This window comes from Staurois parvus, unplaced genomic scaffold (genome assembly GCF_062004578.1).
Source record: "Staurois parvus isolate SC_StPar_1 unplaced genomic scaffold, SC_StPar_1.0 ptg000394l, whole genome shotgun sequence".
Classification (NCBI taxonomy): domain Eukaryota; kingdom Metazoa; phylum Chordata; class Amphibia; order Anura; family Ranidae; genus Staurois; species Staurois parvus.
The window spans coordinates 5,350,920-5,377,958 of NW_028318190.1; the positions used below are offsets into that span (position 1 = coordinate 5,350,920).

A 27,039-nucleotide genomic window follows, 5' to 3' on the forward strand; every position below is an offset into this window, starting at 1 on the left:
TAATTTATCTTCTTCCAATATGAATCCATGTGCTTCTCATTTAAAAGATAACTAAAACCAAAGAACAAAAAAGGTAAGATATTGCAGCTTACAGTCCTTAGATGTGCTGGCTGCATTAGTTTTCTTTTTTTTTTGTTCAAGCTAAAAACCTTTTTAGCAAATAAAGAAAAAATGCAGTGCCCTTGTCTCTTCCTATAGTGACATACAGTATGATAAGGTGTACTCCCCTTTAATATAACGTTGCTGCCATATCATAAACAAAACATAAACTGCGTATATTATAAAATCCTTATACTATAATTAAGTTAAAGGCATAGCAAGTTGCCATTCACATGAATAAATGCATACTATCACTATTTCACTAAGCACAAGCAATGAACTCTGAGAGCCTTGAACCGCTCCAACGTCTCCCGCAGTGTCGGCACTCCTTAGGATAGCCTGCATGACAAGGCTCCAGCCTGACGTGTTTCGTCAAAATGACTTCATCAAAGGGGTACAGTTAGGTCACATAGGAGTTTCTCCTATAGCTACTGTAGCACTACCCCCTTAGGAGTCACTAAGTTTTGGGTCCCCTATAGTCTTGCACAGCCAGGCAACACACATTATCTACAGACCTTGCACACTGGAGACAGTAAACAGTCCTTGAGCTTGTTTTTTTTGTTTTTATTAAGGGGTATTGAACTTGGATGGGGTTGAAAGGTGTATGGGATGCCGAAGGAAACTGCAACTTGAGGACAACTCCTTAGCAACTATGTACAGGTCCACAGACAAAGATTCTCTTTGAGAGCTCTCCAGCCCTCCTGGTGTACTACCCCAGATGAATTCTCCTCTTTACCCAGCTGCCTGAGGGAATCTCTGGACAAAGGGGCCCAGAAACTACCACTTTAACTCAACAGTCCCAGATGGGGACTAGTCAGGTTTCCCACCAGAATGGCAACCTCTTATCTGGCCTAGAGTGTGTGAGATTACTCACTCAGTCCTCTCCTGCAAGCTTGGGGGTTGGTGGCTGCCTTCAGGCCTTTAGCTGGGCTGACGCCTTCCCTGCTTCTGAGGCTGTCCTCTCTCAGGGGATGGTTGAGGCTGAGAGATCTTCCTTTCCAGCTCCTGCCTGCAGATAGGCCCCTCTCCTAGACCCCCTCCCAGGCTCCACACTCCAGTTTCACTCCTTCTTCCACCTGACGCTACTCTACTGCTGATCAGGCTCTCTCATACTTATGGGCTTCCCTGACTCCATGTCAAGCTTCCTGCTTGGGGTTTGGCCAAGATCCCCTAAGTATGCAGATCTGCCCTCCTCACCTCCGCCCACTGCCTTCTATAAACCTCTCAAGATTCTAGAGCAGGGGGAGGTATCAGGGAACTGACCTGCAGAGCCCTCAGCCCTGACCTAGAGTGAATCGGGCTGACTCATCCCATGCTGACTCACACCAGACTGCTATTCACCCTTTAGCTGAAAATCTATCTAGTTCCCCCTAGCTAACTAGAGGGGCGCTACATTATAATGACCAGGAAACTCTTCCTGGTATTAGCAACATACTACATGTACAAGCAGAATTGGTGAAAGAAGCAGCTTTTGTTCAAAGCAAAGTCTTACAAAGATGGCCTAGGTTATAATATAGGCATGTTTGTCATGACCATCATATAATGACATTAATGGGGCTTTTGAACACCCATCATGGTCTTCTTATACATTGTGGGTTTTGTGCTCCTCATACTGTTTTTGCTTGACGTTGTTTTGTTTAAAAAGGTTTGATTATACATCCTCTTGTCACTTTCCATGACATTCTCACTTATATATAGAGAAATGAAGGCTACAGATATGAAATACAGAAACAGAATCAGGAGTCGGATTAGTAATTTAAAGGATCCAAAGAATCCCAGTCTCAGACGAAATGTCCTGTGTGGCATCGTATCAACACAGAATATTGCAACAATGACAGCTGAGGTAATCAGATCTTACCAAGTACATTGTTTTGTGGACCCTATATTATTCTTATGATGTGGATATTTTTAAGATGTCCAAAGAATAGTGGCCAGAGTTTACAGCTAATTGGTACATAAACAAGGTTTTCATTCAAGATGACAACTCATTGTTAGTATAAAATATCGGTGTTTGTGCTAAAATAGTTACAACTGTATTCAAGTATTGAACATTTACTGTTCAATAAAAATTCAGGAATAAGTTAACTGCCCTCTCCAGCCACTCACTTCCTCAGACTCTTACTGGATTTTCCGGCCCACATATAAAAATGGGTCTAATAAAGCTTTGCAACACCTCCTTTTCTGTGCCCTCTGTTCCTTCCAATAGTGATTTTACTTCAGTGTTTCTACATCTTTCCCAAAAATCTTTATCTCATCACGTATGCATCCCCCCAAATTAAAAAACTCATATAGTGCAGTAATATTAAAATTACTATAAAAACTACTATTACCAGTGATACCTGGCCTTTCACCCCTCCTGCATATCTTCTTACCAACATCCACTTTAGAAGGCTTATTAATTTACTCCAAATCTACGTTCTCCTCCTCACAATCCTCATCTTCGGTGTCACTTGAAAAGAAGATAACTAAATCAGTGTTGTATCACCACAACTAATGTACACTAAATAAATTGTGCTCACAATAAACCCTGCTCCATATAGTGTAAAGGTTGGAAATCCATACTGATGGATTCACAACCTTACACCATACACCTTTGACAAAGTTCTATGATAAAGGTTACGGACTAAACATATGAGGAAGTGATGGCAGATGCTGACCATGGATCTAGAAGTGTCTATTACACAACCTTGAGCATTGGATACCTACATCTCTTTATTTGTAAGCAGTGTTATGGTATATAAAGCCTTTTTAATGGGGATTTTTGTACTATGAGCTTCTTTTATCCATTTATGTCCTATATATCATTTAATCATTGGGAGTTAAAGCACACCAAGGATACCACCAAGAGCATAGGCAGAACAGCACAGTTGCAAAGGAGTAAGCACCTGCAGCACTAGGGTTGTTGGTTCAAATCCCAACAATGGCACTACCTGCCTGGAGTTTGCATGTTCTTTCTCTGCCTCTATGGGTCCCCTCCGAGTACTCCAGTTTCCTCCTACACTCCAAAGACATGCTTGTAGGTTAATTGGCTGCTGTCTAAATTGGACCTTGTATGGGTATGTATGAATGTGAGTTAGGGACCTTAGACTGTACACTCCTTGAGGGTTTGGGACTGATGTGAATGTACAATATATGTAAAGCACTGTATAAATTAACAGCGTTATATAAGCGTTATATATATTTTATATATAAAATGTCTGGCACATTTTGCTGGCTGATAGCTCAAAAAAGAGTGGGAAATTTGAGTGGAGAGTGAAAAACAGTTTTACTTTTGACTGCTGGTGATTGCTGGTGCTTGTAGTTGTTTTATTTTCTCCTTTTGGGTCTTGCTAGAAGCTTTTACTTTTTTAAATCACTTTTTCTTTCACTTTTTAATATGCATTTCTTTTCTTCCTTTTCTTGCCTTCATTCAGTTTGCTAATTAAGGGGAGGGGTTAATTGGCCACAGGTGCTACAGGTACTATGTAACTCTGAGCTTGCTCATTCTTGAGCTTGCCTGTATTTTGTTTGCTGGAACTTTGACCAAGTGGACATTTGATTAAGTGGAGTTAAAAAACTGGAGTTGAAAACAGGAGATTATAACAGAAGTCTACTAACCTGTAAGTGATATTGTAACTGGGATATGAATGCTAGCAGAGTTGAAGGTTTTGTGCAGTGCACAGTGTGCCGCATGTAAGCAACAATGGAGCAACAGCTCCGGGATAGATACCGCTGTAACAGCTGTGAGCGGGTAGCCCTTCTGGAAGCTCGTGTTAGAGATCTGGAAGAGCAAGTTTCAACACTGGGCAGAATCAACAACCTTGAAAAAGTTGTTATGCTCCTTGAGCAGGTAGCTAATGGGATTGATGTGGAGGGTGGAGGGGCTAATCAGGATTATCAGGTAGGAAGATGGGTTACTGTAATGATAGGGAGTTTTAGGGGCCCACAGAAAAGGAAGGTTGGCCCTGGTTTTGTGCACCCAAACAGATTTGCCAATTTGGGTGAAGATGTGTGGGTGGCAAGCTCAGGGGTGGCAGCCCTCGATGTCACTGCTATCCCTAACAGTCAGGAGGGCAGACTATCTGGGAGGGGTGGTGAGGGTAGTGCAGGAAGGCCTAGACAGTTTGTGGTAGTAGGGGATTCTAAAATCAGAAGGACTGATAAAATAATTCCTCACTAGGATCGTCTCAACCGAATGGTTTGCTGTCTCCCTGGTGTCAGGGTTTGGCATGTGATGGACCGGGTTGATAAATTACTGGGAGGGGATGGGCAAGACCCAGCTGTCTTGGTCCATGTTGGAACCAATGAAAGAATACATGGAAGGTGGAGGCTCCTTAAGAATCAATTTAAAGAACTAGGCTACAAGTTGAAGGGAAGGACCTCCAAGATGATATTCTCTGAAATATTACCTGTGCCATACGCAACTCAGAAAAGGTAGGGGGAGATTAGAGAACTAAATGCATGGCTAAAGACCTGGTATAAAAGGGAAGGATTTGGGTTTCTAGAGCACTGGGCTGACTTTTCATTGGGGTGCAACCTATATGCCAGAGATGGTTTGCACCTAAGTGGAAGGCGGTCTGCTGTGCTGGGGAAGAGGTTTATGGGGAGGCTGGAGGAGTATTTAAACTAGGATCGAGCGGGAGGGAGAATTAGATTATAATGGGGTAGACAGATTAGACAGAGGTCAGTTCTTATTGGTGGGTGGAATTGGAAAGAAGGAGGGAAAGCTATGGCAGATGATAAGAAGGTTTCCATGTTACAAACAACAATTGGAATTGGTACCATTTGTATGAAAATAAAATATATGCAAAATACGTGTGCACAAGGTGTCAGTGAATTAAAGTGTTTGTTCACCAATGCCAGAAGTCTGCCAAGCAAAATAGGTGAATTGGAAGCTTTGGTGCATGAACAAAACTATGATTTAATTGGTATTGCTGAATCTTGGCTTCATTCTTTACATGACTAGACCATTAATATTCTTGGCTATTTTCTCTTTCGAAGAGATGGTAAAAAAGAAAAGTGGTGGCGTCAGTCTCTATGTGAGAAGTGATCTCAAAGCAAGTGTGAAGGAGGACTTAGTTGATGGAAAGTGTGATGAGGCTGAAGCATTATGGGTGGATCTGCACATGGGAGTGCATACTACAAAGGTAATCACTGGAGTTTGTTATAGGCCTCCCAGTGTTAATGAGGAGGTGGAGACTCAGCTCCTTGCACAGATCAAAAAGGGCTGCAAGGGCTGAAATAGTGATAATAATGGGGGATTTTAACTACCCAGAAATTGACTAGAGTAGTGGCACTGCAGGAACAATTAATGGGCAAAAATTTATAAACCTACTACAGGACAATTTTATGGTACAGTTCATAGAGGCTCTAACTAGGAATGATGCTCTGCTGGACCTGGTAATCTCAAACCATGCAGAGCTTATTATGAATGTCCATATAAAAGAACATCTGGGTAGCAGTGACCATAACATGATTTCATTTATTGCTAGCTGTAAACATCAAGCACATATGGGAAAAATAAAAACACTCAACTTTAAGAGAGCTAATTTTCCAACGCTAAGAGCTGCTCTCCAAGACATAGGCTGGTAGGGAATATTGGCATCGATAAACACAACACTGAAATGGGAGTTCTTCAATAAGACTGTATGTGAACACACTGCAAAATATATTCCCATGGGCATCAAGTTTAAAAGGCTAAAAGTCAAACCTATGTGGCTTATGGCCCAAGTTAAAGAAGCTATAGATAATAAGAAAAGAGCTTTTATTAAATATAAAAATTAAGGAATGCTATCATCGTTTAAACATTACAAAGAATATAACAGAATATGCAAAAAGGAAATAAGGGCCACAAAAATTGAAAACAAACAACAGATTGCAAAAGATAGCAGGACAAACCCCCCAAAATTCTTCAAATATATTGATAGTAAAAAGGTCCGGTCCAAGCATGTAGGTCCTTTACAAAATAATCTAGAGTGGGTGACCGGGGACAAAGAGAAGGCAAATTTATTAAATACCTTATTCAGCTCTGTGTATACAAAGGAGCATGGGGGAGCTCTTGTCCATAATGGGCATGGTATTGGCAAAGGTGAATAGAGCATCTGGACTGGATGGCATACACCTACGGGTCCTTAAAGAATTGAGCTCTGGCATTTAAAAGCCATTTCTCATTTTTATGGACTCTTTAATGACTGGCATAGTACCACTGGATTGGTGTAAGGCCAATGTGGTTCCTATATTGAAAAAGGGGTCAAAATCTTTACCAAGTAATTATAGACCTGTTAGTTTATCTTCTATAGTTGGGAAGATACTGGAGAGTTTAATAAAAGACCACAAAGATGAGTTCTTGCTGTAAAAAAATATTTTAACCAACACACAGCATGGATTCATGAAGGACGGAAGTTGTCAAACAAATCTGATTTCTTTTTATGAGGAGGTGAGCAAAACCTTGGACAGAGGGGTAGCTGTGGATGTGGTATACTTGGATTTTGCACACAGTTCCCCACACACGGCTAATGTACAAAGTAGTCTACAGGCTTGGATAAATCCATATGTAAATGGTTAGAAAACTGGCTAAAGGATCATATTCAGAGAGTAGTGGTTAATAAATCATACTCTGCATGGTCTAGGGTTGTTAGTGGTGTACCCAGGGGCAGACTGACAACTCATGGGGCCCCCGGGCAATAGGGGATCATGGGGCCCCTGTGTCCTTGCCCAAACTCAAAAAAGCCTATGAAAAAGGTACCAGGGGCATCTCATGGGGCCCCTACTGACCCCGGGCCCTCGGGCAGTGCCCGAGTTTCCAAATGGTCAGTCCGCCCCTGGGTGTACCCCAAGGTTCAGTGTTGGGACCCTTACCTTTTAACATATTTATAAACAATATAGGGTCTGGGATTAAAAATCCCATTTCAGTCTTTGCAGATGACACCAAGCTTGCAGTGGAATAATGTCCTTACAAGATGTCTGCAACTTACAAGCCCACCTCAATGCACTGTTTAATTGGGCAACTATATGGCAAATGAGGTTTAATGCTGATAAATGTAAGGTTCTGCATTTGGGAGCTAAGAATATGAATGCATCACACATACTAGGGGGGGGGGGTACAATTGGGGGAATCAATCGTGGAGAAAGATCTGGGAGTTCTGGTAGATCACAAGCTTAATAATGGAATGCAATGCCAAGCTGAGCAAAATCATCTCTTGTATTAAAAGAGGTATAGACGCCAGAGAGAGAGATCATTTTACCCCTGTACAGATCATTAGTAATACCTCATCTGGAATACGCAGTTCAGTTTTTGGCACCAATTGGGGAACATTGGGGAAAAAGAACATTGGGGAACTGGAGAAGGGCAACCAAACTGATAAGAGGCATGGAGGAGCTCAGCTATGAGGAAAGATTAGAGTAATTGAATTTATTCTCTCTTTGAGAAGTGGAGTTTAAGGGGGATATGGTCAACATGTATAAATACATCAGCGGTTCATATAGTGAACTCAGTGTAGAGCTATTCACCCTGAGGTCATCACAGAGGACAAGGGGGGACTCTTTACGTCTGGAGCAAAAGAAATTTAATCTCCAAATACGGAAAGGGTTTCTCATAGTGAGAGCTGTGAAAATGTGGAATAGACTCCCTCAAGAGTTGGTTCTGGCCAGCTCAGTGGATTGCTTTAAAAAAGGCCTGGATTCTTTCTTAGATACACAGAATATAACTGGATACTAACATTTATAGGTAAAGTTGATCCAGGGAATATCAGATTGCCTCTCGGGGGATCAGGAAGGAATATTTTCCCCTGCAGGAGCAAATTGGATCATGCTTTGCTGGGTTTTTTTGCCTTCCTCTGGATCAACTGTGGGTATAGGATTATAACTTTGTTTTATGGTTGAACTGGATGGACTTTTGTTGTTTTTTCAGCCAGACTAACTATGTAACTATGTATTAAGTACTTATAATAAATAAATAAACACACAAATCCCATGCAAATAGTGTACCTGCTGGGATTCAAGCCCAGTACCTCCACACTTTAAGCAAGGGTGCTACCCATGTGAATGCTATGTGCCATGAAAGGCCTGATATCTTCAGGTAAACCAAAAACCTTTTTTAGTACATCTTAGAATGACCCTCCCCATGTGAGTCCACACTGAGATTGACTGCCAGTCTCAGAGGTTCCTTCCTCAGCGATCCCTGTAACAACTTTACATTATAACTGTATAATATTTTGATACATAGTTGCAATTTTACTGCAGATCAGATTTTTGATTTTCCTATAAATTTAGTTGAAGCAATTCCTGTTTGTTCAAAATCTAATTAATTGTGTTTGGCTCTTATTATCTAATGTTTTCAGCTTTTTTGTGTTTTTTTTTAAATGGCCATTATATTAGTAAATAATGTTACCATACTTTATATAAAAAACTTAAAGAGTGTTTGAAATGTTAGCTCTAACTGGAGCTTTTACCACACTGTGTAAGTATGCAAAGCATATTGGCACAGTATAGCTAATTTACCTTAGATATTGCCCCCCCTCATCATTGGAATGTCTAGAAAATCCCATTTGTCGTTCCATTGCTTTCATCGTCATCCTGTCTAATGGGTTAAGGAGTCTCCATCCTGGCACTTAGCCCTGGCATTTATAAGAAGTTGCAGGTGCAGTAAAGCGCTGAGCAAACAGTTGGCGCTATATAAATCCTGTATAATAATAATAATGTGCAGTGTGCAAGTCATAAAAAAACTTCCAGTAGGCAGGGGAAATGTTTTATGTCAGAAAAGACATACAGAGTCTCTTCTACCATATACTGTATATCTATATGCGAGCAACTTTTCACTTTAATTTGAACAAAAAGCAGGAAAAAATTGGGGTGTCATTTTTATGTACAGTAACACCAGTTGTGTTAAACCTATCACTGGACAATGTTAAAATCAATAGAAAATAAAATAACTTTAAAAGAAACCTCCCTCCCCAGAAAAAAAACTCTATATGCAGTACGCACAGTATATAACTTTATTTTCAAAAGTAATAATGAATTTAGGCAAATCAAATCACAGGTTCCTTTTGTGCCGTCTTCTGTCAGTTTGTTGATACTGGGAAGCACTATAAATGACCAAAGGAAAGCAGCGCTCTTAATATGAAATCACAATTATGATATCATATCAAATAGATAAAATTATATAATAAAACTGCAACTGCCGTATCTACAATAAAAACCTAATTAGTCAATTCAGCCTTGGGAGAGCTCATTAATCACTCTTCCCTGGCCGCCTGGCAGAAAACTCAGAGAAAAATTTTGTATGCTACAGAAAAGCAAAAGTAAATTGTCACTGCCATAGCGTGATAAAATATTTCATGAAGTAAAGTCAATACAGTAAAATGTATATATTAACAATGTAAGATGTGCATATCATGGTCTGAGTGTGAAAGAGGAGATCCAAAAAAAAAAAGAGGTTGCAGACATCTCACATTAACCATCCCTTTGTTCAGCAATGGGTGCCCAAGATCTTGGCCTCATTTGGAGTCTTGCTTTAATCTTTTTTTTACCTAAAAAGACATGCCACCTTTTGGTCAGTGCTGACATCTTCAGATCATATCTTCCCCATTCAGGCCATGATGTGTGAATCTTACATGCTGGTTGGTGACTGCATATACTGTATTTAAAGCTGAACTCCATACAAACATCTAAATACACACATACAATACATAAATAAAAGCTGCTTTATGTGCCACAGAATTTGTATCTCTGTCCATCTATTCCTGAGATTTACACAGGTTAGCTCTAAAGCATAGCCCTGTCTATCAGGGAAGGGGACCTGATGTTTCTCTGTTACAATTTCATTTTGATATCTAGGTGTCCTCCTGACCTCATCCTACCCCATGACTGAACAGTGAATGGACAGGTAGCACACTGATGGTCTCATCCCTATGTCACTGCTTTCTTCTTCTATCAGCATGGCTCCTTGGATTGCAGCACACCCACTGGCTCCTACTACTTACTCTCCCTTACCCTCTTGAGCTGAGCTCTGATATGTAGACTGTACAGTAGACCGCAAGAGGTTGATACCAAGTCAAATTAGGGCACTTACACTGTTTTTCATTTTAAAAGATATTTAACGATGTATTAATGAATACAGAGCTGCAATAATTAGCATATTTTAGATTTTCTCAAAGTATAGCTTTAACTATTTGTACTTTTTTGGAGTACATTATTTTTACATTATGGCCTTGTTTTTCTCTTGAAAAAAATGTGAATTATTGTTTTCTCCTGACTGTTATACTTCTCCCAAGAAAGCATGCTCTAGTAAGTGACTTGGACCACTCTTGAATGACAGGAGATGGCAAGTGATGAGTTGAAGGAGCTCAGGAATACGATGACACAAGAAGCCATTAGAGAACATCAGATGGCAAAGACTGGAGGAACTCAGACCGATTTGCTTCAATGTGATAAGTGCAAGAAGAAGAACTGCACCTACAACCAGGTATGTCACACTAGATTAAGATTATTTGAAATTATTATTGTTGTCATTATGTTTCAACTCCAGGCTGCACAAATAACGTTGATAATTAAAATCATTGCTGCTCAACTGCGTTGGAATTAAAGCAACCTTGTCGCTATACAAAAAATAACAAGTAAAGTCTACCTGTAACAGTAGATGGTAAATGCTCACCTTTCCTACTGCCTAATACCACTCTGATCCTGGAAAATCGTCTACTGGGAAACTGGCCCATCCAGGAATGTCAATTGCAAGGACCCCCCAGTGGCTTACACTTTTCAATTGTCAGAAGTAGGAACCAGAGAGAACTGAGGGGACTAATAAGAGATCAGCAATCCAGGATGTGTCGGTTTCTCAGCAGGCTTTGAGGGAACAATTTCACAGCACTTGAGTTGTGTTCAGTGGCACTGGAAAGGGGAAAGGTAAGTACCTATTCTTTTATAGGTATGGCTTTGCTGGATAATTTTGTATAATGACAACGTTGCATTAACATTGTAAGAAAGTGTATTCAAGTAATCTATGATTTAATTATTTTACAATCCACAGCACCCTGATTCAGTGGGCTTTTTATTCTGTTTCTGGGTGAAATTTCATCCTCTGGTCACATGATTCTTCTTTGTGCTATATCCCTAACTACAAATGGGGACATTTGTGGGTATATTAACCCCAACAATACACTTTTCCTGCTCTCTTTAATATGTTTATTCGAAGAATTTTGTTATATCTGTTAAGTGCAAAAAAGCAGGGCTTAAGAGTTAAAGGGGAAATATGGCCAAAAGAGCTGTGGGTAACAGAAGTACACTTGGTCCTGCACTTCTGTGACCCAGGTTCACCTGACAGTGAGCTAAAGTCCACTTTCGGTTGACATTTCAGAGCAGGTCCAGGCTCTGCAGGGATCCTGACATTGGAAGCCGGCTCAGCCTCTTAACATGCCGTTGTGAGTCTCCAGTGCGTGCTGGAGAAGCAGAGCATTGAGTCACCACTCTGTGCTCACAGCGAATCCAAAATTGAGTGATCAGTGGTCACTGGTCGCTCAGTTCTCAGTGTAGAGGTGATGGGGAACAGATGCAGCATTGGACCAATGCTGCATCCACCTAGTTGAGAATGAATGTTTCTCTCATTTTCTGACAGATTAACAGATATTTTTCTGTACTTGCAGGTATGAAACATGAGAAAATGTGCATGTATTGCAGGCATGTACTATATATGTTTTTTTTACTTTGCCTTGATATACACTTTAACCACTTGCCCTCCTGAGGATTTACCCCCCTTCCTGACCAGGCCATATTTTGTGTTACGGCGCTGTGTTACTTTAACTGACAATTGCGTGGTCATGCAACACTGCACCTAAATTAAATTTACATCCTTTTTTTTTTCCCATGAATAGAGCTTTCTTTCTGTGGTATTTGATCGCCTGTGCAGTTTTTATTTTTCTGCGCTATAAAAAAAAAGCAATTTTGAGAAAAAAACAATATTTTTTACTTTTTTCTATTAAACATGTCCTGTAAAAAATGTAAAAAATCAAATGTCGTCATAAATTTAGGCCAAAATATATTCTGCTACATGTCTTTGCTAAAAAAATCCCAATATGTGTAAATTAATTGGTTTACGTAAACGTTGTAGAGTTTACAAATGGCGGTATATATACTGGGATTTATTTTTTATCTTTACTAGTAATGGCGGCGATCAGCAACTTATAGCGGGACTGCGGCAGGCATTCTCACACTGGGATGAACTGACTTGGTGTCACTGGAGATGTCAATAAAATAATAAAAAGCACTGACACTGTACTAATGGCACTGGACAGGAAGGGGTTAACATCTGGGGCAATCAAAGGGTTAATTGTGTGCTGTTTGACTCTGGGCTGTGTGTATGCTTCACTGTAAGTACACTGCTTTGTATGGCTCTGCTATGCAGAGCCATACAAAGCAGTGTGCAGGAGCTGACAAGGAGAGAACTGTATTATTTACATACAGTTCTCTCCCTCCATTGGTAATGCTCTGCAATCACCGGGTGCCGGCGAGAAATCACTGGCTGGGACCTGGTGAATGACAGCCGAGGCTGCGAATAACAGAAATGCAAAATCACACATATATATATATATATATATATATATATATATATATACATACAGTGTGTATGTCTGTGTATATATGTGTATGTGTATATATATATATATATATATATATATATTTACATAGCTGATTTTGCACACCCCATCTGCCCTGTAGCAATATATCTGCTATATGGCGGCAGGAAAGCTGTTAATGTTCTCTCATTTTAATCATGGAATATTTGTCAATGATGTATGATTGATCAAGATATCAATTTTGAGGTAATAATTATTGACCCTCAATAGACATCTTGGTAAGTAGTGCATCATAATTTTCCCTCTCATTTCTGAATCATTCATACCATTAAGTCATAATTGTTTCACATTTTTAAGTGTTACAACAATTCATATATTTGGTAAAATTATTATTTTCATGATTCAGTCCTTCATATAGTATGATGCACAGTAGATAAGTAAATTCACAATTTATCCAGATTCCAATGGGGTTCAGGAGGTCACTGTTCTGTTTTTTTGAACAATTTATTATTTTAAGAATTTTTTCAAAGTCAATCAGAATAGAGGAATACTTTCAGTTCACCCTAATTTGACTTCTGTCCAGAGTTTTCCATTTTCAGAGTAGTTACAGAGATTTCTCTCTGCTAATGATGTGTGGGTCGCAAACTCCGTTTGTTAGCAGTCCTGTAGACTGAGACAATGAGAGTAACTGATAATATGATGAGCATGCAAAGAAGTTTAGTTTCTTGTTAAGCTAAAAATATTGTGATTCATAGAATTTGGATCTTCCAAGTGTTCAAACTGGTTGGTATTTGCAGCTGCTAATGCTTGTCAAACAGAAGATCATTTGTAATTTTCTTTCTTTTAACAATGTTCATATGTCTAAATAAGTTTCTATTAAGAGAGGATTTGAATAGCAAATCTAAATCATTGTTCACTAGAGGGTGAGGGTCTTCTTGGTTTGTTTGGAGTGCAAATAAGGGTCTCTAAAGCAGACCATAGATTATGTAGAAGAATATTGGTCGATTGCCCCATCAATACATTCAGGTGAAGGAATTCCTCCTGCAGCACTATTGTGTTCTGCCGGCAGAACACAATGATCACTGTCGGCAGGTATAGCCATTGGCACTGATCACATGAAAAAAATCCCACAGGCTCGTGGTACTGAAGTTGATAGGTGGACCAGCTTGCTTATAGGTGGATCAAAGCTTTAGCAGGATTTGAGCTATCTATGGCTGGCCTAAGTGTCTTGAAAATCATTTCCTCAGGATCTCTCAATCCCTCAGGAGCAAACACTTGACATCCTGAGTAGGTGTGAAGTTAGACTGCAGATCTCATTGATATTCATATCATTGATCATTTTATATCAGAAATACCCTGACACAACCAAGAATTCTCACTTTGGAGGGGTTTTCTCTGACCTGTTTTGGCTATGGGACAAAAAGTGCAGAGAAATCTCCTCAATGGGAATCAGATGGCAGAAAAAAGACCTCACAGGGGTTAAAACCCTTCCTTCCTCTATCTAAAAAGAGAAAAAAAAGTTTTACCTTTTAGTTCTACTTTAAGGCCATTCAGGAAAAGTTTAGGAGGTTTAGTGAGTAGAGCAGCTAGCTGCACATAGTGAAATCTACGCTGTAAAGTAGAAGCCCTTACCAGGTAGGCTATGTTTCCTGAATCCCAAAGAAATATTTTATGATTCTCTAAAAATGAACAGAGATTTCACACTTGGACTGTTTCAGCCTGCATTGAGTAGGCAATAGAAAATAAAAATGTAACTTTTATACTAATCCAAAAAAATAAATAAATATATATGTGTGTGTGTGTGTATATATATATATATGTGTATGTGTATGTGTGTATGTATGTATGTATGTGTATGTGTGTATGTATGTATGTATGTATGTATGTGTATGTGTGTATATATATATGTGTGTCTGTGTATGTATGTATGTGTATATATATATATATATATATATATATATGTATATGTGTGTGTATATATATATGTGTATGTATACATTCCTTTTTTTTCATTTCTATTAATAGGAAAATTTTTTCTTTTGCCCAAGGGAAGGTAAAATGTTTTTATGACGTAAACAAGCAGCAGTGATAACTTACAGCAATCTTTAGCATCAGCAGTGGAACACAAAATGTTAGCTTAGCATTACCAGCAATGCAAAAATAAGTCATCAAGGCTTGGCATGACCAAAACCACAAGGATTAATTCAAAGCTTAGTGTGCCCAGCACCCTAATAATAATCAACCATGCTTAGTGTGGCCAGTGCCCCAAGAATGAATCTGCAAGTCTTAGTATGACCAGCACTGCAGTATGCAAGAATGAGTAAGCAGGGGTTGGCATGGCCAGAACTGTAAAGTAAATAGGCAAGGCTTAGCATGACCAGCACGGACGTCTGTTGGTAGGAATCAATGAGGATGAATATAACCAGCACTACAAGAAAGAGTCAACAAGGCTTAGCATGACCAGCAACACAAAGAACATCAGCAAGGATTAACATGGCCAGCAGCATAAGAATAGGCCAGCAATGCTTAGCATGACCAGCCCTGAAATCTATAGGTATGACTTACATTCGACTCGAACATCCAGCCCACTACTACTAATGCACATGGTTACAATCAGTGTATGGGCGCTCGCAAACCTAGATCACCTGTAGGATATAAGGCACGTGATCACCAACAGTAATTGCCGCCTCATACAGGTAGTGCTTGCAATCATGGCCAAGATGTAATAAGATTTCATTACATCCATTTTGATAATAACAACCTTTCAACACAGTAAAAACTTAATAATGTCTAGTGGGATAGAGTAGTGTCATATATAATAACTTGTCAATACCTTTTCTCCTATAGGTGCAGACACGCAGTGCAGATGAGCCAATGACAACTTTTGTACTTTGCAATGAGTGTGGCCATCGCTGGAAGGTTAGTAGTCCAGTTAATATCTTTGTATCTTTACATTTATTTTCTTTTTATCATCTTCTAGGTCAGAGATGGTGAACCTTTTAGAAACCAAGTACCCAAACTGCAAACTAAAACCCACTTATTTATCGCAAGTGCCAACACTGCAATTAAACCTGAATACTGAGGTTTTAGTTTAGAAAAAACAACCCATACAATAACTTTCTTTGTCTTAAAGAAAAACACAACAGAGCTTCAATTGACTACCAGCACAAGGGGGCAAAGTTCCACGGACCCCCCAGCACAAGGGGGAAAAGCTCCACTGACCACCAGCACAAGGTGGCAAAGTTCCACTCACCACCAGCACAAGGTGGCAACGTTCCATTCACCACCAGCACAAGGGGGCAAAATTCCACTGATTACCAGCACAAGGGGCAAAGTTCCACTAATTACCAGTACAAAGGGGCAAAGTTCCACTAACAACCAGCACAAGGGGGCAAAGTTGCACTGATTACCAGCACAAGGGGGCAAAGTTCCACAGACAACCAGCACAAGGGGGCAAAGTTGCACTGATCACCGGCACAAGGGTGCAAAGTTGCAATGATTACCGTCACAAGGGGGCAAAGTTCTACTGACCACCAGCACAAGGTGGCAAAGTTCCACTGATTACCAGCACAAGGGGGCAAAGTTGCACTGATCACTGGCACAAAGGGGGCAAAGTTCCACTGACAACCAGCACAAGGGGGCAAAGTTGCACTGATCACAGGCACAAGGGGGCAAAGTTCCACTGACCACCAGCACAAGGTGGCAAAGTTCCACTGACAACCAACACAAGGGGGCAAAGTTGCAGTGATCACAGGCACAAGGGGGCAAAGTTCCACTGATCACCGACACAAGGGGGCAAAGTTCCACTGATCACCATCACAAGGGGGCAAAGTTCCACTGACCACCAGCACAAGGTGGCAAAGTTCCACTGACCACCAGCACAAGGTGGCAAAGTTCCACTGACCACCAGCACAAGGTGGCAAAGTTCCACTGACCACTAGCACAAGGTGGCAAAGTTCCACTGACCACCAGCACAAGGTGGCAAAGTTCCACTGATTACCGGCACAAGGGGGCAAAGTTGCACTGATCACTGGCACAAAGGGGGCAAAGTTCCACTGATCACCGACACAAGGGGGCAAAGTTACACTGATCACCGGCACAAGGGGGCAAAGTTCCACTGACCACCAGAACAAAGGGGCAAAGTTCCACTGACCACCAGCACAAGCTAAAATCTTGTATTAATAAAAACAAATGTGTTAAAACTCACAGCCAGTCCAATATATATATATATATATATATATATATATATCTCCTTGGCAGCACTGACTAGCCATGCGAAAACTCGGACAAGTCACAGCTGATGAGCCGTGGCTCGTGACGTCATCGCCTGGCACCGCTACAAAGTATTGCTGGGAATCTGACTCTTCTCTTTCATCAGGGCAGGCCAGACCCCATAGCCATTGTTACCTCTATGTCAACCTGTATGTATAGAACTTTTTAAAAAGGCTAGAAAATCTCTATGATCAATTAAAAATTGCTCACATGCTGTCTGCCCCATAGGAAATGAAATGTTCCTTTTGCTATGCATGCTTTGAAAAGGAAAGAGAAATGGTTCAGTGAAGCAGTCAAAACACAAACTATCACCTCTTGTTCATTTGTTGAAAGATCTTTCAGTCTGCGGACAATTTATTGTACTGATCTTTCAACTGCTGGATAATTTCCTATGAGATTGCTAGAACTTAATGTTTATGGTTTGCTCTACAAAGACTTCACTTCCCCCTCCAGCATCATTTTTAACATGTTTTCAGAGCAGCAGGCCCTTTTGAGATAAATATTATCACATAAAAGAGTCTAAGACACAGGTGTCCAACTGGTGCCCCCCCCAGCTGTTGTAAAACTACAAGTCCCATGAGGCATTGCAAGATTGACAGTTTCAAGCATGACTCCCAAAGGTTGAGGCATGATGGTCATAGTAGTTTCACAACAACTGGAGGGCCGCCAGTTTGACACCCCTGGTCTAAGAGATCAATGCTATACTGATAAAATGAAAATGTGATTGTTCTGTCCTCCCTACACATTTCCCGATGTGTAACTTGACATGCAGCTAAACCCTCCTATTCTGCAATAAGCCAGACTGAATGTAATCTTGAAGCTTTATTAACAAAACAAGGTGGGGTGAAACTTTTCAGAAAAACAGATAAGATATACATACAATCAATGTAAAAACATAAAGAAAACACAATGAATAGTTAGATTATAGATGGCAATAAGTGATTCTCACCAGCGATGCTGCCTTTAGGTGATGCATAGGGATGCTAGTCTTAGTCCAACATGTGCTTTGATAGCTGGCTCCTTCTCTCACAACTTCTAATATGGAGTTTGAGCTCCTAAGATGCACCTCTTTCCTTTCTCTCAGATTTTTATTAAATCTTATCTGTCATCTAAACAGTCTCTAGTTTCTGTAAAACAGTACATTTATTACTGGCTACATCCAGTGGTCAAATTTGAACTTGCAGGCAGGACAGGCATAATGTTTCCTCTGCTGGAGGCAGAAAATCATTACTAAAGGATGGGTATCAGCAGTAATAGATGCTCATTAGCAGTACAATGGCAAAAGTATAAGAAGTCTGTCCTCTGTGACAAATGGTGCCATAACCCCTGTCTGAGCATTCCTTTCTATTTTTGGTGCGTCAAACTTTTTTTGCAAATCTAGAATTTCCTGTGTTTTTTTAAATGTTGATGTTTCTTTTTATCAAGAATAATTTCATATGTTCAGCAAGTTAAACTGGTTGTGATTTAGTCTTTTAGAATGGTTTTTGTTTAGTTTTTTCAATATTAGTCTTTCTGTAGAGATACTTTATGCACAGTACCATCAATATTTTTGAGGCACAAAATAAATGACCTGTGATGTGATAGTGCCACTGTGTCTGTAAGTCCAGTACTTGTATTTGTTTTTAGTCACATCTCACATCTTTTGGTTTTGCATATGGCAATGGCCTTTCCATTAAGCTTGGATTGAGAATTCCGAGGATGCCTGTAGGATAAAAGAGGCACATTTGGAAATTATTCTTATAAACAATTTTCATGTTTTTCAAAGTCTCGTGGCACTTTGAATAGAATTGATCTTGCTGCGGGTAACTCCGGCATGCTTCTGTATATATCCGAGATTAATTACAAGCCTCGTAGTGTCTCAGATCACTCTCCTCTGATATTGAGGCCCTGGGTGTCACCACCTGCTACCCTGGCTAAAGCTCCATGAAATCCTAATGCCTTTTCACTACAACTTTTTACATCACATCAGGTGATGGAAAGAAGCATGGCTGAATTCTTTATGCATCAATACCCACCTACTTCCCCTCTCTTACAATGGGAGGCATTTCAGGATTATCTGAGGGGCCTTTTATTGGCTGAAATGAATAAGGTTAAGAGGGTTTAGTCTGATTTATGGGATTAGGTTGAGTCCCAAGTCCAGCAATTAGAGCAGTATTACATTGCCAACCCATCTGACTCTGCCAAGGTGGCTTGGCAGTCAGCACTCTATGAGAATTTGCTCTCCTCCTTGGCAGGTTTTTCTCCATGCTGCCATTTTTTAAGAGGAGAAAACTGGCTACCTCCTTGGTGAAAATTGTGAATTCCCACCACTGATCGCCTGCCATAAAAGTAATTAGATCCCAGGCAGGTCCTCTGGTACACTCCCCAGAGTTGATGATGCATGAATTGGCATTTTATAAAGACCTATACCTCCCTAAAACATCAAATATGCCCCAAGGTCTTGAATGTTATCTACACATTTCTTTTCTATGGCCCTCTGTAGCTCAGAGATAGAGATTGGATGCCCCACTTACCATTGAAGAGTTACAGGAGGTGATCAGTTCCTTCCCAAATTGGAAAGCGGCTGGGGAAGATGGTCTCCCCATGGACATATACAAACATTATTTGATATTGCCACAGTTGCTAGAGGACAGGCTCTGCTTACTTCTATGTATAAAGCAAACATTATTCTCCTTTTGAAACCATGTAAAGACTCGATAGACCCGGGCTCCTATACACCAATCTCACTACTCCAGAGTGACATTAAACTCCTAGTGAAGGTTCTGGCATTCAGACTGGTTGGAGTTATTATGCCCATTGTGCATTATAATCAGGCTGGCTTCATGCCAAATAAATCCACAGCCATTCATTTGCAAAGGATATTTCTCACTATCAAAAAATTACCTATAGTCATTTGTCCCCTTGGAGTATAGGTTGGAGGCCTGCCATTTGAATACCATCACTTTACGTGGCTCAGTAAATCAGAATGATTATTAACTACTTCTGCATAATATCTTTAGTCTATAAACACATTCTATATTAAATAATATTTGCTTCCCTCCTCTAAGATTAAACATCTTATTTTGATTTGGATAAATAGTCATTCATCTGAATTATGATACATTGTGATACAGTGATGTAGTTCAATGTAGGTAGTAAATTTAGGGCGTTATGTACATAGACAGTGAGAGGCTGACAATGTGCCCAGCAAAAATTCCTTTTACATTGCCCAAGTAACTCCAGGTGCTGTATTCAGCCTGTCATACAAGTGAATGGCAGAAAGCAGCTGTACTCATGTTAATGCCTATGCTTTTGCACATCAACGTTAACCTATAATTCATTAATATATTTCCTGAATGCACAACTTCCGTGCTCTGGAAACCATTCAGTTGTATCCACATGGAAGAAAAATATATTTGAAATATATTTTAAAAATATACTTCCCAAATATATTGACATAAATTTGAAATTCTACAATTTTGGCCATATTCAATATATTTCAATATATATATATATATATATATATATATATATATATATATATATATATATACACTGCATGTTGAAATGTGTTTTTATTACCAAATATATGAAAAATATTTTTTAAAAATACATTTCAAATATACTGTGTTTCTTTAAAAATACAAATCTACATTTTTGAAATGCATTTACAAATATATATAAACAGATATGTTAAAATTACTTTATAATATCTTAAAAAAAACGGAAGAATATATTTGAAAAATATATTTTTTTGAAAATATACTGTTTTTAAATATATTCTTCAGATTCTTTTTAACATATAAAAAAGTCATTTTAACATATATTTTTACATATATCTGTAAATGCATGCCAAAAATGTAGATTTGTATTTTGAAAGAAATACAGTATATTTGAAATATTTTGTAATAAAAACACTTTTCAACATGCAGTGTGTGTATATATGTGTGTGTGTGTGTGTATGTGTATGTGTATGTGTGTGTGTGTGTGTATATATATAAATATAATTTTTTTTTTTAATATATTGAATATGGCCAAAATTGTAGCATTTCAAATATATGTCAATTTATATTTGTGAAGAATATTTTTAAAATATATTTCAAATATATTTTTCTTCTATATGGGATGGCAGGCTGTACACGGGCACCTGATGCTCCCCAGACATGGTAAAACGCCCAGAATTTTACACTGGGCATTTTTCAGCTTCCCAGAGACCTAACCCAATTGGTTCATAGAGTTACGTAAATTTTCCATGAAATGCAGCTAATTCATCCTTTTGTGCTGTCAGATTATCTGTATGCTGTCTATAAATCAGACCTAGGCCAGTTGTTTGATGGTACATGTAGAAAGAAAATTCTTCATGCAGTCTAGCCATCAATAAATTAGTTTACTGTGTCACCATCTGTGATACGTACCTACCCATATATGCATACACTTGTACACATTCCAAATACAAATAACAAACTCACAGCTGCACTATTACATTCCAGACTGTGCCAGACTACTTCTGGATAATATATTTAGTCTATAAACATATTCCATATTAAATAATTGTATCCAGTTGTAGTTTACATTGTATTGTGTATTGCGTGTCCCTCCAGAGTAGACTAGATTAGGGAAAGAAGCCAAAAACTGCACACAAAAATCATTCACAGTTTAAAATCAATGAAACAGAGTATAGAATATATTGCAAGTACTTGTACTAGAAGGAGATTTCAAAATTGATTTTGAGAGGATCATCTGAGAATCCTGGCCTAAAAACAATGAAACAGGGAATGACACAAGGAATAGAACACTACAGGCAACTCCACTACTTTGGAGTGATGCACTGATGGAAGAGCAATAGGTTTTTCAAACCGCTGGCTTATTGAATAAAAGTGGTCTAGTTTTTAAAATGCAACTGATTTATGCTATTGAAATCAGATCAATTCATGATCAATTAATGATGTATTCTGATTATAGGTGCTGGTTACTGCACATTATAATCAGTGCTTGTTATTGAATATGGCCATGTATTGCTAATGAACACCTGTTAGCTGTGATGCCTTGTTATTTTTAATTGTACTGGTATAATTTATAGACATGCAATGCAAATGGAATCACTAAAGGCATATAAGTGGTTCACTTTTCGGGGGGATTTTCACTTTAGAAGGAAATATTCCCTTAGCAGGGAAAGGTAAGGGAAAATTAACTTTCAAAATAAACAGCAGATGGGGGTTGCAGATGGGGGAAAGGCTTGCGATAGTGGGAGCGGGTTCCATAAAAATCATTCATTTATTAGAAGAGGAAGAAAGGGAGTGGATAAACGGTAGCTTCATTTTTAAGTGTATATATAAAAATAATCCCCCTGCGCTCCACTGGTATGAACAAACAAAACCCCAAATATATGCAAGCTGCTACCACCTATTCCCAATACCACAGGATGTATAACGTAAAAAACCAATGTTGGTGAAGTGCTTCACATAAAGAACTAAATATATAAAGTACAATGATCTAAAAATATAAAATGCATAAAAGTGACCACGCTCTATTGAAAGATACAAATGACTAGTGCTAAGTGTTAACCCCAAAAAAATATATAAGTGCCAAGTGCTGAGAGTGCAAGACAGGTCATTCGTTTGTTGACTAGATCGTGCCAAAATACAATATATGCAAAGTAAAAGTAATACACAATGACATTGCACACTCTAACTGAAAGTGACAGGTGCTCAGTATGAATATAAATGTTGGTTAAAGATAAAAATCCACAATAAAGTGCAATAACAAGTGCTTGACATTTCATGTGCAAATAAACACCGCGATGGCAGTGCTTCAATTCTTAACTCCAAACATGATGCGTGTTAGTATGCCACACGTGTATATTGTGATCCAAAAGTGGCTAAAGTGCCTCCTCACCTTAACCATGTGACCCCTAAGGGCCACAATGCTTTAGTAATAATGCTCAACCAGACTGGGGATCTCTGTTATAATTTAATACCACTCCCTGACGAAGCCACGTGACATCGTGGAGTAACTCGTAGAGCACGGTGACGTACTTCCAGTTACGCACATCCGGCAGATGCCATCTTTGGACACCCAGCACCTTGCAGTACACCCACAGCACATGGGAGACCTGATGTATGAGATCTTCTATACTGTGAGTGTTCTCTTTTTCTTGTTTTCATCTGCTAAATGGAATAAATGGTATTTCACTATGGAGGCTCTCTTTGTCCACCTCTCTATGGCCTTGTAATTATCCCAGGGGTATTGCCATCTAAAGGGCATAAGTGACCTAGCAGAGGAGACTGAGTGGTACTACAAGAGCATTATAACAGAGATCCCCAGTCTGGTGGAGTATTCTTACTTAAAGCATTGTGGCCTTAGGGGTCGCATGGTTAAGGTGAGGAGGCACTTTAGCCACTTTTGGATCACGATATACAGGTGTGGCATGCTAACACGCATCATGTTTGGAGTGAAGAATTAAAGCACTGACATTGTGGTGTTTATTTGTACATGAAATGTCAAGCACTTGTTATTGCACTTTATTGTGGATTTTTATCTTTAACCAACATTTATATTCATACTGAGCACCTGTCACTTTCAGTTAGAGTGTGCTATGTTATTGTGTATTACTTTTACTTTGCATATATTGTATTTTGGCACAATCTAGTCAGCAAACGCATGACCTGTCTTGCACTCTCAGCACTTGGCACTTATATATTTTTTTGGGGGGAATACTTAGCCCTAGTCATTTGTATCTTTCAATACAACGTGGTCACTTTATATGCATTTTATATTTTTATATCATTGTACTTTATATATTTAGTTCTTTATGTGAAGCGCTTCACCAACATTGGTTTTTTTCATTTTTAAGTGGAAGTCAACTTTATAAGGTCTTAGTATGAAAATACTTTTTGCCTCTTTAGCAATGTACACTGCTCAAAAAAATTAAAGGAACACTTTGAAAGCACATCAGATCTCAATGGGGAAAAATATCATGCTGGATATCTATACTGATATGGACTAGGGAATGTGTTAGGAACATAAGGATGCCCCATCATTTGTTGAAAATTATCAACCTACAGAGGACTGAATTCAAAGACACCCCCGAAATCAAAGTGAAAAAATTATGCAGCCGGCAAGTCCATTTTGCTGAAATTTCATTGCAGCAACTCAAAATGGTACCCAGTAGTTTGTATAGCCGCCACGTGTGTGTATGCATGCCTGAAAATGCTGGAGCATGTTCCTAATGAGATGACGGATGGTGTCCTGGGGTATTTCCTCTCAGATCTGGAAAAGGGCATAACTGAGCTCCTGGACAGTCTGAGGTGCAACCTGGTGGCGTCGGATGGACCGAAACATGATATCCCAGAGGTGTTCTATTGGCTTTAGGTCAGGCGATCGTGGGGGCCATTCAATGGTATCAATTCCTTCATCCTCCAGGAACTGCCTGCATACTCTCACCACATGAGGCTGAGCATTGTTGTGGACCAGGAGGACCAGGAGGAACTCAGGACCCACTGTATCAGCATAGGTTCTGACAATGGGTCCAAGGATTTCATCTTGATAATGGCAGTCACGGTGCTATTGTCTAGCCTGTAGAGGTTGTTTGGTCCGTGCGTCCCTCCAGACCATCACTGACCCACCACCAAAACGGTCATGCTGAATGATGTTACAGGCAGCATAACGTTCTCCACGGCTTCTCCAGACCCTTTCATGTCTGTCACATGCTCAGGGTGAACCTGCTCTCTTATGTGAAAAGCACAGGGTACCAGTGGCGGATCAGCCAATTCTGGTGTTCAAAGGCAAATGTCAATATGGTGCCAGGCAGTGAGTACAGGGCCCACTAGAGGACATCAGTCGTGCCCTCAGGCCACCCTCATTAAGTCTGTTTCTGATTATTTGGTTAGAGACATTCAAACCAGTGGCTTGCTGGAGGTTATTTTGTAGGGCTCTAGCACTGCTCTTCCTGTTCCTCCTGGCACAAAGGAGCAGATACCTGTCCTGCTGATGGGTTAAGAACCTTCTACAGCCCAGTCCAGCTCTCCAAGAGTAACTGCCTGTCTCCTGGAATCTCCTCCATGAGGAGACTCCTTTTGAGACTGTGCTGGGAGACACAGCAAACCTTCTGGTAATGGCACATATTGATGTGCCATCCTGGAGGCGTTGGACTGCCTGTGCAACCTCTGTAGGGTCCAGATATTGCCTCATGCTACCAGTAGTGACACTGACCCTAGCCAAATGCAAAACTAGTGAAAAGATGAGTAGGGAAGAAAATGTCAGTGGTCTCCACCTGCAAAACCATTCTTGTTTTGGGGGTCGTCTCATTGTTGCCCATCTAGTGCACCTGTTGTTAATTTCATTAACACCAAAGCAGCTGAAACTGATTAACAACCCCCTCTGCTACTTAACTGACCAGATTAATATCCCAGGAGTTTAATTGATGCTATACTTTGAATAAAAAGTGTTCCTTTAATTTTTTTGAGCAGTGTATTTACCTCTCTAATATGGTAGGAAACATGTATATGCATTTGATCAGTTTTCATACTTAATACTCTAAACTATTTTGTTTTCTTGCAGTTTTGCTGATCGATTACCTCTGTTACAGCCACTTTGCACTGTGACCTACAGTGACTCCAGAGTCAACGTTGTCTTTCACTCCCTTTGTGATTGTGTCTTTTTTTTAGGTTGGCCATAAATGTTCTTATCCTCATTTGAGTGGACTGAACACTGGGGCCCTCCACAATTTTTGCCCTGTGCTGAGAGAGGTGACCTTTGATCAGGCAACTAATACAATAATGAACACCAATGACAGCTTGCTTGTTTTTACCTCTAGCACATCAGATTGGCCTGAAAATTGCAAGCATGCACACAATTGCCCCCAAAAATTACTTGCTATTTTGAACCCTTTATGACCAGCCTTGCTTTATGTATTTGGTAGACATGAGTAGAATTTATTTCTTGTATTTTATATTGCTTTCTTACATACAGTAATTAGAGAATATAACTTTGGGGAAATGCCTTATCTAAGCAGTTCAGATAACTTTTTTTAATTTTAACAGAAATAAGAATGATTAATGAGTATATGCCTGCCAGTCAAGTACAGCTGGAAAGAGGTACTACCACTTCTTTAGAGCCACTATCTCATGCAAACAGAAACTTCTCCAACTACAAAAGTTACATTTGCCAATTGGATCTAATTCTTCAGTGCTAGAAGCTCACTGAAACTACGTTACTGTGTGGTAGTCAATAGGGTTGGCAGTGGCCCCTAATTACCAGGGACATGTTAATTAATATCTTGTTTCCTTCTTTTTTTTTGTCGAGTTGATCTAGAAATATTTTATAGACTTATGATGATACGGGAGTGTTTTTCATTTTGTCTTTAAGCAAGGAACTGATGACCCACCTTCACCTAGCCTCATTTTTTGTTCTGAAATAGGAATATTGTTTATCTTACTTAATAACATTACAGCACTCTAAGTTAGTGTGCTATAGTTTCCTAATTTTTTCTAAGTAGGTTAGTAAGCTTCAACCCTGGTTTGACCCTATCTAGCCTGGCCACAAATAAATGATTACACAGATGCTGTTACTACCTTGCAGACAGTTTCTTAGTCTACAACAAAGTTAAATGGAAATGTTAACCCTAACTGGTAACTTAGTTTCCAGGAATCTTCCAGGACAGCACAGAAGAGGTTCTTTCTAAAACAGAAAACACATCACGTACAATCAATAAAAAAAATAGTGCCACATTCACTTCAGTATTAAGCAAGAACCCAAGGTATCTAATGGAATAACATGACAACACAATACAACAGAGAGCAAAGGATGGGAATTCCTGCTGTCCTGGAAAATTCCTGGAAACTGAGTTACCAGGTAACTAAAACTGTATTGTTTTCCCTGATCATCTTCCAGGACAGCACATGACAGGATAAGTGACAAACAGCCTATTAGGATGGGGCTATGGATTGCAGGACTCCACAAGGATGTGTCCCAGCAGGAGATTAGGGCAATCTAGATATGTCTAACCACTATGTGGACTAGGTGGTAGCTCTGTAGCGCTGTTCAGGCCAGGGGCGGACTGACAACTCATGGGGCCCAAACTCATAAAAGCCTATGAAAGAGGTACCAGGGGCATCTCATGGAGCCCCCTACTGACCCCGGGCAC

General features: G+C 39.6%; 1 protein-coding gene across 2 annotated transcripts in view; it reads left to right on the plus strand.

Annotated features, from left to right (window-relative positions):
- The window catches only part of LOC149455434 (transcription elongation factor A protein 2-like), a 113,710-nt gene extending 87,247 nt beyond the window's left edge, over positions 1-26,463 (plus strand). For both annotated transcript variants that reach the window (XM_089686282.1, XM_089686283.1), the window contains exons 14-17: positions 1,788-1,942; positions 10,394-10,540; positions 15,492-15,563; positions 25,455-26,463. In XM_089686282.1, coding sequence (XP_089542408.1) covers positions 1,788-1,942; positions 10,394-10,540; positions 15,492-15,563; positions 25,455-25,463 — 383 coding nt within the window. In that variant the 3' untranslated portion in view covers positions 25,464-26,463. The remainder of the gene's footprint in view (positions 1-1,787; positions 1,943-10,393; positions 10,541-15,491; positions 15,564-25,454) is intronic.
- The last annotated feature ends 576 nt before the right edge of the window (positions 26,464-27,039 follow it).